Source organism: Sphaerodactylus townsendi, linkage group LG03, assembly GCF_021028975.2.
Source record: "Sphaerodactylus townsendi isolate TG3544 linkage group LG03, MPM_Stown_v2.3, whole genome shotgun sequence".
In the NCBI taxonomy this organism is placed as follows: domain Eukaryota; kingdom Metazoa; phylum Chordata; class Lepidosauria; order Squamata; family Sphaerodactylidae; genus Sphaerodactylus; species Sphaerodactylus townsendi.
The window spans coordinates 143,524,680-143,538,485 of NC_059427.1; the positions used below are offsets into that span (position 1 = coordinate 143,524,680).

The 13,806-nt window shown below is 49.8% G+C and overlaps 1 protein-coding gene across 3 annotated transcripts in view; it reads right to left on the reverse strand.

Moving 5' to 3' along the window:
* RFX1 (regulatory factor X1) overlaps nt 1–13,806 on the reverse strand; it is an 85,651-nt gene that overhangs the window by 37,771 nt on the left and 34,074 nt on the right. For all 3 annotated transcript variants that reach the window (XM_048489678.1, XM_048489680.1, XM_048489679.1), the window contains exons 4-7: nt 12,973–13,056; nt 10,002–10,094; nt 7,081–7,176; nt 4,396–4,491 (exon numbers count right to left, since the gene is read on the reverse strand). In XM_048489678.1, coding sequence (XP_048345635.1) covers nt 4,396–4,491; nt 7,081–7,176; nt 10,002–10,094; nt 12,973–13,056 — 369 coding nt within the window. The remainder of the gene's footprint in view (nt 1–4,395; nt 4,492–7,080; nt 7,177–10,001; nt 10,095–12,972; nt 13,057–13,806) is intronic.

Below are 13,806 nucleotides of genomic sequence, written 5' to 3' on the forward strand. Positions count from 1 at the left end.
TGCTACCAGTCTGAGCAGACAATCCTGACTTTATGGCTCAGTGGTCTGACTCAGCAGGAAGCAGCTAAAACCTACAGCATCCTCACCTATATATGTATGATGTAGGGACATCTGTTAAGGAGCCGTGATTGGTTGCAGCTCCTTGGCGGATTCACACACAGTAGTTTGCACAAGGTGTGAAACAGCCCTTGCGCTAGGATGGCACAGTATGGCTTCCAAGACTGCCTTGCTGGAACAGGAACTCTGCTTGTAAAACCAGAAGCCTTGTGTTTGCTGTGGTGGCTGTGATGCTTTATGATCTGAAGGAACTCTTCGGAGCAGGTTCATAGCTTGGGGGTGCTCCTGGACCGAGGCCACCTGACGGATAAACAGGTGGTAGCGGTAGCCAGGTGTGCCTTTGCTGGTGAACTTGATGTGCCCTTCTCAGGCAGAAAAGATCTTGTCACTGTGGTGCATGCCATGGTAACATCTAGACGAGACTGTTGCAATGTGCTCTGTGTGGGGCTGCCCTTGAAGACTATTGGGAAGCAACAGTTGGTCCAGAATGCTGGGGCCAGAGCGCTGACTGGAGTTGCAGGGCCCGTATCTCCCCTTGTCTTGTTCCATTTACACTGGTTTCCATTTTGCTTCTAGGCTCAACGCAAGGTGCTGGTACTGATCCTTAAAAATGTTTTCAATTTAAAAAACTGCCTGCAAGCTCCCTTCACTCCTCCCCTCGGGGGGTGCCAAGTGTCACTTAAGCTGCCTGGGTTTAGAAAGCAAGCTCAAAGCAAGCTGCGGTTCATTGCGATGTCCCAACGCAAGCAACTGTGCCAACGGGAGTTTCTTAGAGCAGGGGTCTGCAACCAGCCACTCTCCCTGTGGCTCTCCAGGGGTCTGCAACCTGCAGCTCTCCATGTTGGCAGGGGCTGATGGGATTTGTAGTCCATGAACATCCGGAGAGTCGCAGATTGCAGACCCCTGCCTTAGAGGCAAAGTGGGACGGGTGGGATTCAAGCAAAGTGAGCGATCCTTTTTTGGGAGCAGAAAACAAACTGCAGCTGGGCTAGAGGGGCAGCCTTCAGACAGGAGCTTCCTCCAAGACTTCCTGAGCTGAAAAGCTTTCAACTGCGCTCTGTGAGTTGGAGAAAGGGTGGGGGGAGGGGAACTCAACACAGTTAGAAGCACCTCACAACTCAACACGGTTAGAAGCACCTCCGTTCCCACCTTACTAAAGCAGTGACCTCTGGCCCAAGGCCTCCCTCTTGCAATACTTGTGTGTTAACTATTGAGGGTAAAAAGCTGAGGAGTTGGATCAAGCTTCTCCAGACCCAACTGTTAGCCCATCCACAGTGACCACCGAGCCTGGCGAAGAAGGAGGATGAGTTTGGATTTATACTCCTCCCTTCTCTCTCTCTCTCCCTTACAAACTCCTTTTTTCCCTTCCCCCCCTCCACACAACAAACACCCTGTGAGGTAGGTGGGGCTCCGAAGAACTGTGACTTGCCCAAGGCCACCCAGCTGGCATGTGTTGGAGTGCACAAGCTAATCTGGTTCCCCAGATAAGCCTCCACAGCTCAAGCGGCAGAGCGGGGAATCAAACCCGGTCCTCCAGATTAGAGTGCACCTGCTCTTAACCGCTACGCCACTGCTGCTCCTATGACAAACCTTGTTTCTAGCTCCCAAGACAAATATAAAAATATTGCCCCCGGGCACCTGATCCCTCCCAATTACCATATGCTGACTAGAGGAAATGAAATCTGAATAAAACCCCCAAAACAGAAGCCATCCCTGCATTTCATCTCTTGCAACCAGGGCTGGGAAAGGGGGACCAGTTGGATGTAATGGAGCGTCCCTGGGAAAAGGAAGAGGAATGGGATGATTCCAGCTGGCTCCCCTTCCTGCCTCCCTGGGAAGCAAAGGGCACAGAGCTGGCCGCTCTCAGATCTCAGAGGGACGCCCTCGGCAGGACCTACTTTAAGCGCGGTGGCGGCCGTTCCGAACACTAGCACCTGAGGGACTCTCTGAATCTTGACTCTCTGGTCTGGGCTGGCGTGGTGAGCGGAGAGGAAGGGCAGCTGCTCTATCACCACCTTTTGATGCGGCAGGAGGAGGGGCTGCGGGAGCATGCGGACCAGCTCCACCCACTGCTCCGAAGCACAGTCTAGAGAGGGCACGTAGTGGAGCCTGTGCTCCGGGCCCGACAAGCAGCAGTCGGCCAGCTGGGATGCACCGCTGCTTCCGCCGCACTCTAAGGAGAGACCTTGCTGCACTGCGCGTTGCTGCTCTTGATGCGGCGACTGCTGACTGCTCTTAGGAGGGCCACTGTCTGCGCTCTAAACAATAAACAGAAAGACTGAAGGCATCAGCGGGAGGGGAGGGAGGAGCCAAGCGAGGCCTATGGGGAGAGAAAGGAGCCCAAGGCAGTGGTGGGGTTCAAATAATTTAACAACTGGTTGTTTACAAGCACCATTTTACAAGCACCATTCTGCCGAAGTGGTGCAAACCGGCTGAATCCCACCACTGGCCCAAGGCGGACAGGAATGTCTCCCGGCTCTTCTGCATTTTATCCAAGGGGGATGCTGCAACAGCATTTTAAAAATTATCTTTTGCTTACGGTACCTTGTAGGGTTCCCAACGCAAGAGACAGGCAGAGGTGGTTTGCCATTGCCTGCCTCTTTGGGGCAACTCTAGACTTCTTGGGGGTCTCCCACACAAATACCAACCAGGACTGACCCTGTTTTAGTTTCTCTGATGAGATCAGGCTAGCCTGGCACATCCTGGTCAGGGCAGAGATAACACAGAGGTGGTTTGCCATTGCCTGCCTCTGAGTGACCCCTCCGGTCTTCCCAACCAAGGCAAACTACTTATCTTTCAACTACTTATCTTTCAAACTACTGACCAAGGCAAACTACTTATCTTTCCACACCTGATGAGATTGGGCTAGCCCGGGCCAACCAGGTCAGAGCGGAGGTACACAGCAGTGGTTGGCCATTGCCTGTCTCTGCCTATCAACTCTGGACTTTCTTGGGGGTCTCCAATCCAAATGCTAACCAGGGTGGAGTGCTTGGCTTCTGAGATCTGACAAGATCATGCCAGCCCTGGGCCATCCAGGGCAGGGCAGACATGAGCACAGGGGTTTTGCTATTGCCTGCCTCGGCACAGTAACCCTGGATGTCCTTGGTGCTCTTCCATGCAAGTACCCATCAGGGCCAATCCTTCTTAGCTTCCAAGGTCTGACAACGTCAGACTAGCCTGGGTCATCCAGGCCAGGGAAGAGAGTAACGGGTGGTTTGTCACTGGCTGCTTCTGCATAGCAAGCCTAGACTTCGGTGGTGGTCTCCCATCCAAGCTCTAACCATGGACAACTCTGCTTAGCCTCTCAGGTCTGGTGAAATTGTGCCAGTGTGGGCCATAAACTCTGGGCAGACACGTAAGAGGCAAAGGAACGGGCAGAAAACGGTCGCTGTTTCATTCCCTGGCAGCCGCAGCGGACGTTAAGGTGGAGGAGGAAGCAATCTGCAGGAGTAGGAGAGTTTGGGGTAACTTAGTTCTATCCTTAGGGGGACAGGGAAGAAGAAGAGGAGTTTGGATTTATTCCACCCCCCCTTTCTCTCCCGTAAGGAGACTCAAAGGGGCTGACAATCTCCTTTCCTCCCCGCTTCATTTAAATAACAAATGGCACCCTGTGAGGTGGGTGGGGCTGAGAGAGCTTCAAAGAGCTGTGACTAGCCCAAGGTTACCCAACTGGCATGTGTTGGAGTGCACAAGCTAATTTGATTGACCAGATAAGCCTCCACAGTGGCAGAGCGGGGAATCAAACCCGGTTCCCCAGATTAGAGTGCACCTGCTCTTTACCACTACGCCACTGCTTAATCACTACATCACTGTGGTGGAGCTCTGAAGAGCCATTCCTGGACTGGGAAGGTTGTGGTTGCTTGAATGGAATTCTGCAAGGGAGGGGTGTTGGCACATCAACAGTGACGTAGTGGTTAAGACCAGGTGCACTCTAATCTGGAGGAACCAGGTTTGATTCCCCACTCTGCCACTTGAGTTGTGGAGGCTTATCTGGTGAACTAGAATAGATTGTGCATCGCAACACGCACCAGCTGGGTGACCTTGAGCGAGTCACAGCTCTTTGGAGCTCTCTCAGTCCCACCCACTTCACAAGGTGTTTGTTGGGGGGGGGAGGGAAGGGAGATTGTAAGCCCCTTTGAGTCTCCTTACAGGAGAGAAAGGGGGGGGTTATAAATCCAAACTCTTCTTCTTCATCAGTCAGAATTTAAGTCAGGAGTGGGTACAAAGGGATTAGGTGAAGGTTTTGGCCTTAGCTGGATACCTCCGGCCCAGCTGGAGTCCAAAAATATCAGGCTAGCTTCAATGAGGGGCACCGAACAGAATGACAGATAAACGCACCTCTTGAGTAACATGAACTTGCTGGAGTCCCTGCACGGCTAGCTGTTGCACTGTGCCAGCTTTGGGGGTCGAGGGGGTCGTCTGTACCACGGATCTCTGTGGGGTAAAACAGAGCAGATGTTGTTAGTGCCCTTCAGGGAAGAACGTGGGCAAAATCTGCTTGGGAGGTGAGGGGGGCCCTGGCCTCAAGGACACTTCCAGCCTGACATGAGGAAGAGCAAGGAAAGACAGGGCAAAATGTCCACGTGCCCACTGAGGGCCCTCCAGGGAAGCCAGAGCAGAGGTTTCCTGGTGGCTCGACACAAAGGGCTTCTTCGCCACGCTGAAAGTCCCGGTTCTTAGGATGAATGTTGTGTTTTTGTAGGGTTTTTATCAAAGTGGTGGCTAAACTGTCCATGAAGTGAGGATACCTGTTTGCTTCTACCATGGTGGGTAGCGTTGCCATCTCTAGGCTGGGAAATACCTGGAGATTTTTGGGGTGGAGCCTGAGGAGGGCGGGGTTTGGGAAGGGACTTCAGCGGCGGATAACACCACAGAGTCTGCCTTCCGAAGCAGCTGTTTTATCCCGGGTCGTTTGGAGACCAACTGTCAGAGTGGGACACCTTTGGCTGCTGCCTGGAGGTTGGTGACCCTAGCTGGCAAGTTCTTCCAGCAGTGCACGTGACATCTGCAAGAAGGCCTTTCGTGGGTGGGGCTCAAAAAGGCTGGGGACCCCCGGAGTGCTGTGACAAGAGTTTTAAAACACAACCGAATGCAATGAAGCAATCTTGGGAAACGCCGAGCAAACGGAAGTCTGCGAGTCTGGCGTGGCCTCTCTGACAAGCTCGGGCTCTTGACCCCAAAAAAGCTGACTGGGTTACCCAGGTGAGGCAGTGACCCCCCACCAAGAGGCGGCTGGAGATCTGCCAGAGATCAGTGTGCCTGGAGAAAACGGCTGACTTTGCATGCAAAGCCTTTATTGGCATATAAAAATCACAAAATCACAGCCTAAAATATATAATTATGCATAAAATCAATCAGACTCTCGCGGATTCTTAATGGTTGCATACCCACATTTCACACCAAAGCATTAATTACATCTAAGAGAAATTTGGCTATCAGTTCAAAGAAAGCTTGAGAACATAAGAACCTAACAAAGAGCCTGCTGGATCAGACTATCTAGTCCAGCACTCTGCTACTCGCAGTGGCCCACCAGGTGCCTTTGGGAGCTCACAGGCAGGATGTGAAAGCAATGGCCTTCTGCTGCTGCTGCTCCTGAGCATCTGCTCTGCTAAGGCATTTGCAACCTCAGATCAAGGAGGATCAAGATTGGGAGCCATACATTGACTTCTCCTCCATAAATCTGTCCAAGCTCCATAAATCTGTCCAAGATTCATTTGCATTGTTTAAAAGAAAGTAAATGTTTTGATCATCCGATAACCCCTCGCATTTTGACAACACTTGATTCCAATGTTTACTTCTCATGGTGGTCTTTTGGGGGCAATAAAAAAAGGGAATGCACTAAAGATTCTACTTGGCCTCCTTCACATGAGCAAGTTCTCTCATCCCTTTTGGTTTCTTTTGGTATCTTCCTTGCAATATAGTTGATGGAATTACATTAAATCTGGCCATAGCTAGTGCACATCTCAGATTTGGATCTTTTAATATTTGGATACATACAACCACTCTCACCTACAATGGATAAATTTATTGGTGAGCATGTTTTGTTTGCTGCCCTTATTAATTTTTCATAATCCCATGCAATTAATCTGGTCTTTAACAGACTATATGATTCCAAATATGTTAGCATAAACAGTCTATCTATTGAAAGACCTATTTCATCTATTTTCCTAATGATTTTTTTAATGCCAGCTGGAATTTGTTAATTCAGCTAGCAGCAGATTGAGGAAACTACTCATTTCAGTGTTATAACGTGCAGCCAGAACTTAAATGTTCTTAACCAAGCCAGGGAAATCAGTGTATTTTGACCTAATTCTATACATAATGCCGCATACGGTGTACCGTTCGGCAGTGCCATGATTTTATGGAGAGCGTATAGAGTTTAATGAATCTTTGGCCTCAGGTGCCCAAATAGTGGTAGTAGCAGTAGTAGTAGCAGTAGTAGTAGCAGTAGTAGTAGAAGGAGAAGAAGGAGAAGAAGACGACGACGACGAAGAAGAGTTGGATTTCTATCCCACCTCTCTCTCCTGTAAGGAGACTCAAAGGGGCTGACAATCTCCTTTCCCTTCCCCCCTCACAACAAACACCCTGTGAGGTAGGTGGGGCTGAGAGTGCTCCAAAGAACTGTGACTAGCCCAAGGTCACCCAGCTGGCGTGTGTTGGAGTGCACAAGCTAATCTGGTTCCCCAGATAAGCCTCCACAGCTCAAGCGGCAGAGCAAGGAATCAAACCTGGTTCCCCCAGATTAGAATGCACCTGTTCTTAACCACTACACCACTGCTGCTCCCAATTGGTACTCCACATAGCCCCTATGTCCTCACTTTTAGGTTGAACGCATTAATGGCAGCTGGTATATGTTGGTTTCCATTGCCATGAAAAATTGCTGACTTGCAAAGTGTTACCTCTGGTATTTTATGCCTCTGAAGTCCCTCCCCGCCTCAGGTTCCACTTCCCAAATCTCCAGCATTTTCCCAGCCCAGAACTGGCAACCCGACGGAACTCCCCTGGAAGTAAAACACACAGCACCTCTTGAGCAACAGGCACTTGCTGGACTCCATGGACCTGGAGCTGCTGAACTTGTCCCGGTTTGGCCGAAGAGCTGCTGTTCTGCACGGGAGAGCGCTGGAAGGCAAGCAAAGGTCACGAGGTCAAGGTGAAGTTGTTACCTTGTTTCCCCGAAAATAAGACATCCCCTGAGAATAAGACACAGTAGAGGTTTTGCTGAAGTGCTAAATGTAAAACATCCCCCAAAAGTAAGACGTAGCAAAGTTTTTGTTTGGAAGCATGCCCGTCGAACAGAACACCAGAGCATGCAGCTGTGGAGCGGAAAAATAAGACATCTCCTGAAAATAAGACATAGCACATCTTTGGGAGCAAAAATTAATAGAAGACACTGTCTTATTTTCGGGGAAACACGGTAGGATGAACACAGAATTTAGAGGACTGCATGTTGTCCACCTGTTCTTTGCATCCCTGCTCGGCCGGATGCTTGAACAAACCATGTGTGATCTTTGATTTTTGTCAGATTAAGTTTTTAGCCTTTGGATGCTTCACACTTGATCTCTGTAGACACACCACGTCTATTCATTCTTGCTATCCAAAGACCGGTCAAGGGGAGGGGCAGCAATCTGGCCTACCATCTCTAAAGAGCAAAAGCACTGAAGTGCGACAGACTGTCCTGATGCTAGCTACCGGTAGCACAAGGGAAGAAGAAGAGGAGGAAGAGTTTGGATTTATACCCCACCTTTCTCTCCTGTAAGGAGACTCAAGGTGGCTTACAAGCTCCTTTCCCCTCCTCTCCCTACAGCAGACACCTTGTGAGGAAGGTGGGGCTGAGCGGGTTCAGAGAGAACTGTGACTAGCCCAAGGTCATCCAGCAGGAATGTAGGAGTACGGAAACACACCCGGTTCACCAGATAAGCCTCTGCCACTCAGGTGGAGACATGGCCACTAGGTAGAGAGGGAGAGAGTGTTAGATGTACAAACCCATCTGGCAGGACATGTTATTCCATGACTGCTGGTGGCAGCTGGCGGCAGCAGTCACTACCCAGGGAGAAAGGGGCAGAGACCCAGGGACAGCAACAGGTCCTGAAGGAGTGCAAAGATTTCACAGAGGCACAAGCAACAAGAGGCAAGAGAGGCACAAGTAGTACCAAAAACTAAAATAACCAACCACCAAAACTTAAGCACCACCACAGTGGCGGAGCTATAAGGGGACAGGAGGGCATGCCGTGCACCGGGCGTGCGGTGGTGAGGGCAGAAAATCGCCCCCCTCGCCCCACTCCCTTCCCCCCTGCCCCACCTCGCCAGGCCTGCCCCCGCCTCACCAGCCTGGCCTGTTTTTTTCCAGCAGAAAGCTGTTTTGGCAGGCAGAAAAAGGTAAGTGGGGGGGGGGGGAAACGGGGCGGAGCTGTGGGGTGGCAGTGTCCGAGCGCCATTTTCTCCCCCTACACCCCTGAACCACCAGTACTGGTGGTGAGATACTACTAGTGAGCAGCCTTGCAGCTGCATTTCAAACCACCTGGCCTTTGTGGACATGCAGAGCATATTGCCACCATCTAGCTAGGATGTGATCAGAGCACAGATTAATTGTGGCTACATACTACATACTGCTTTTCCAGGAAAGGGGCCAACTGTGTAATAACCAAAGTGTAATAAACCAAACCAAAGTGTAATAAACCAAAGAAGGGCAAAGTTTCAGAACAGTCTTGCCTCTCTAAAAAACTGGGTTATCAAAACCAAGTCATGAAAGCAACTGGGCCTGCACAATGCCTACCAAATAAATTACCCTATGCTTCGAACGTAACCCTGGCATAACCTTTTTCAGGGTCTCATGACCCTGACCCAAACAGCCCACACTAGCCTGATCTCATCAGATCTCAGAAGCTAAGCAGGGTCAACCCTGGGTGGGAGACCTCCAAGGATTACCAGGGGCAGGCGACGGCAAACCACCTCTGAACGTCTCACGCCCAGAAAAACTCCACCAGGGGGTCACCGTAAGTAAGATGCGACTTGACAGTCATTAAAAAAAAGAAGAGAAAAAGAGGAAGGGATGTTTTACAACTTGAAAATCTCTGCTGAAAGGCTTTGTGTAAAGTCAATGTGTAGGAAAAGACTATCCAGCTTGAAGTGGCAGTTAAGAGCAGTGGACTCTAATCTGGAAAACCGGGTTTGATTCTCCACTCCTCCACGTGAGCAACAGATTTTAACCTGGTGGACTGGATTTGTTTCCCTGCTCCTACACATTGAAGCCTGCTGGGTGACCTTGGGTCAGTCACAGTTCTCTCTGAACTCTCTCAGCCTCATCTGCCTCACAAGGTGGATGCTGTGGGGAGAGGAAGGGAAACGGAGTTGTAAGCCACTTTGAGACTCCTTAAGGCTGAGAAAAGTAGGGTATAAATCCAAACTCTTCTTCCTCCCCATGAAGCCTGCTGGGCCAGTCACTGTCCTCTCAGAATTCTCTGAGCCCCACCTGCCTCACAAGGAAGCTGTTGTGGGGAAAGGAAGGGAAAGGAGTTGGTAAACTCTTTTGAGTCTCCTTACAGGAGAGGAAGGGGGGGGGGGATTAAATCCAAACTCTTCTTTTCTGCCACCATCACTGGCACAGTGTTGGCAATAAGACGTGCTCCAGGGCAATCAATGAAAGCAAACTCTCAACCCTCTGAGCATAACTGAAAGACAGACACAGCTCAAAGCAGTCTGCCAGTCTGGATAAGCCCCAAACAAGCCCAGTTTGAAAAATCTGCTATTCAGGTTTTGTTTAGGAAGTGAGAGGAAAAGTCTGAGGGAAGCTCTGTGGGTCGATGAGTTCTGAAAAGAGAACTGGGCTGGGCAGGAAGATGAACCGGTGAAAAGCTGCAGAACACCCCGGGCTCCTGGTTGGACGGAGCACACAAAGCATCCTTTCCTAGAACCTGCAGGGCCTGAGCATCTACCTGGCCACCCACCTCAGGTGAAGAGTGCACCTGCTGCACGCCGTGGACGGCCAGTGTGACTGATCCTCCTTTGCTGGCTTGTGAAGTACTCTGCACCACCAGTCGCTAAAACGGGACGACACAAAAGGAACAAGAGTGGTTAATCCCCAGACCTCTTGCAGACGTGGTCTCACCTGTGCCAGCTTTGACAAAGCTAAGCTGGCTGAGGGACTGCAAGGAGCCCAGCCGTTGCTGGTCCTCACCACAGACTGGATACGAGACAAACTGTTCTTCATGCTCCGTGCACACGCTCATGTCTGCCCCAAGTGCCTGAACGCGCAAGGCTAGCGCCAGACGGCAGGTGGGTTTCAGCCGTTTGGCCAGACCGTTTTGTAAACGGCTTTTGCAGGTGTCAAGTCATTTAGAAATCTTGCAAGCAAACAAGCCGGGTGATCAAAAAGGCCATTCTGGTGCCTGAGGTCAAACAGAAATCCACAGCCAGTTCTCATGATGGACTTCATGGAAACGAACAGCCGTACACCTGCTTCTGAAGGGGGCCCTGTATTTGCAGGTACTTAAATCTGCAGAGGAGGGGCACAAACGCCTCAACCAGATGTTTCTTCAGACTTGAAGTATTCCACAAGTTTGCAAAAAAAAATATGAAAAGTTAAGAAAAGGGGAGTTTTAGCCCCTCTTGCTGGGCCTGGGATCAGTGGTGGAGGCAACATGAGGGAGGCAGCTGAGTAAGGAAAGGAGCCCTGGCGGGCTCAGCTGCAGAGGCTGGGGTGGGGGAACGTTAGAAAGAGCCTGCTGGATCAGACCAGAGTCCACCTAGTCCAGCACTCTGCTTCTCGCAGTGGCCCACCAGGTGCCTTTGGGAGCTCCCAGGCAGGATGGGAAAGCAACGGCCTTGTGCTGCTGCTGCTTCTGCTCCCAAGCACCTGGTCTGCTAAAGCATTTGCAATCTCAGATCAAGGAGGATCAAGATTGGCAGCCATAGATCAACTTCTCCATAAATCTGTCCAAGCCCCTTTTAAAGCTATCCAGGTTAGCGGCCATCACCACCTCATGTGCCAGCATATTCACGCGTTGCATGAAGAAATGTTTCCTTTTATTAGTCCTAATTCTTCCCCCCGGCATTTTCAATGTATGCTTTCTGGTTCTAGTATTGTGAGAAAGAGAGAAAAATTTCTCTCTGTTGACATTTTCTACCCCATGCATAATTTTATAGACTTCAATCATATCCCCCCTCAGTTGTCTTCTCTCCAAACTAAAGAGTCCCAAACGCTGCAGCCTCTCCTCATAAGGAAGGTGCTCCAGTCCCTGAATCATCCTTGTTGCCCTTCTCTGCACTTTTTCTATCTCTTCGATATCCTTTTTGAGATGTGGCGACCAGAATTGAACACAGTACTCCAAGTGCGGTCGCACCACGGCTTTATATAAGGGCATGACAATCCTTGCAGTTTTATTATCAACTCCTTTCCTAATTATCCCCAGCATAGAGTTTGTCTTTTTCACAGCTGCCTTGCATTGCGTTGACATTCCCATGGAACTATCAACTAAGAAGCCCAAATCCCTTTCCTGGTCTGTGACTGATAGAACTGACCCCTGTAGCGTGTATGTGAAGTTTGGATTTTTGGGTTTCTCCCCCATGAGGTCAAGATGGGATCCCACCTGACAGTTTCGTGGATCCCTATTTGTCATCTTTAACTGTCAACTGTCAATGATCTTTTAAGAATCAATTTGACCGGCTTCAGGACACAAAGCCAGCGGCCAGTTAAAGATCTACTATTCTGTGATTATCTCCCATCAGAATTATCAGTGGCAGGACTACATTAAAACTTCGGAACCTTTTGAGAGCTTTAAATAAAATGTGTGTTCTCAAAGGACAACATCTTGCCTCCTGAACAATACGAGCAGGAGAGTGGGACAAAACTGAGGGGTGGTTGAAGGGTTAACCCCATCCACGTTCCCTGTGTGGGCCTGCAGTGGTGGCAAACCTTTGGCACTCCAGATGTTATGGACTACAATTCCCATCAGCCCCTGCCAGCATGGCCAATTGGCCATGCTGCCAGGGGCTGATGGGAATTGTAGTCCATAACATCTGGAGTGCCAAAGGTTCGCCACCATGGGCCTGAGGCATATTGAGGCTGAGCTTGCAGCATACATTTCTTGCCTGTCTGAGTCCTAAGGCAGACTTAGATCTTACCCACAGATAAGCCCACACAAATGACTGTCTAGCGGCGGCCAGGGGTCTGCAACTTGTGGCTCTCCAGATGTTCATGGACTACAATGGGATTTGTGGTCCATGAACATCTGGAGAGCCGCAGGTTGCAGACCTTGACTCTAGCCTTTTCTTGAGCAGATACTAAAAGAGATTTCCACAAAGGAATTATCTTGGGAAATGACTTCTACTATGGGACAATTTCTGCAGCAGACAATTCTCGACACCACTGTACAACAAGAATTCACAAGGTTCTGTGGGGGGAACCATTCCAGATGGAGAAGGCTGTGCTTGTAGCTCAGATGCACCCCACTTTTTAGGAAGTAGGTCACTGGGGAAGGTGCGTAGCACCTGCATAAGCATATTCTTTCTTTCTTTCTTTCTTTCTTTCTTTCTTTCTTTCTTTCTTTCTTTCTTTCTTTCTTTCTTTCTTTCTTTCTTTCTTTCTTTCTTTCTTTCTTAGTATCTTGCCTCTCCTTGCGGTTCAAGGCAGTTTATAGGTTAAAAACATTTTCTGTGAAAACCAAAACGAAAACAGCAAACCCCAAGTCTGTCCTTCACTTGCTCCCCTGCTTAAAAGGTGCCTGACATTCCAACCCCTGGCAAACAGGCAGGCCTTACAGCACCTCTGGGATATCCCCAAGCCATGACGGAAGAGGCCCGGGTTCTGGTCAAGGTCAGACCTAAGTGGTGGAATAGCCAACAAATGGTTGTCTGATGACAGTAGTTGGACATATGGAAGGAGATGGAAGTAGCATCATAAAATTCGATGAAACTCACCTGTTGGGGTACCTGAACCCCTGTGAGCTGCAGAGGAGATACTGTTCCTGCCTTGGTCTGCACGCTGGCTTGGACCAGTAGCCTCTGCCAAACAAAACAGCTCAGGATGAAGGCAAATGAAGACAACTCACAGCCATGGCGGGCAAACATGGTGCCCCTGATTGGCCCATACCGCTTATAAATCCCTCCCACTCGGAGAAATCTAGCCAATAAAGCACTCCTCTTCGCATGGGGATGCCAAGGTTAGCTGAAAAGAGCAGCTTTCTTTTTAATGACTTAAGAACAGTTTGTGGGACAAAATACAGGAATTCAAACTCCAAAGTTCTCATTCCAAACAAAACTTCTCTAAACTACTTCAAAGGACCATATGCCTCCCCACAGACAAACAGCCGTGGTGGTTAGCTCTCAGCCTTTTCCTTTGTTTTATTTTTTCACACACTGCCTGTTGCCCCAATGGGGACCCAAAGCGGGGTACATCATTTTCTTATCTACTATTTTATCCTCACAACAACCCTGTAAGGTAGGTGAGGGTATGAGTAGCCTAAGGTCGCCCAGGAAGCCTCCATGGTCAGAGTGGGGATTCTATCCTGGGCCACACAGCAACTAGTTCAACAATCTAACTCAGGGGTCTGCGACCTGCGGCTCTCCAGATGTTCGCGGACTACAATTCCCATCAGCCCCTGCCAGCATGGCCAATTGGAGTTGCAGACCCAATTGGCCATGCTGGCATGGGATTTGTAGTCCATGAACTACAAAGACCCAATTGGCCATGCTGATGGGATTTGTAGTCCATGAACATCTGGAGAGCCGCAGGTTGCAGACCCAATTGGCCAT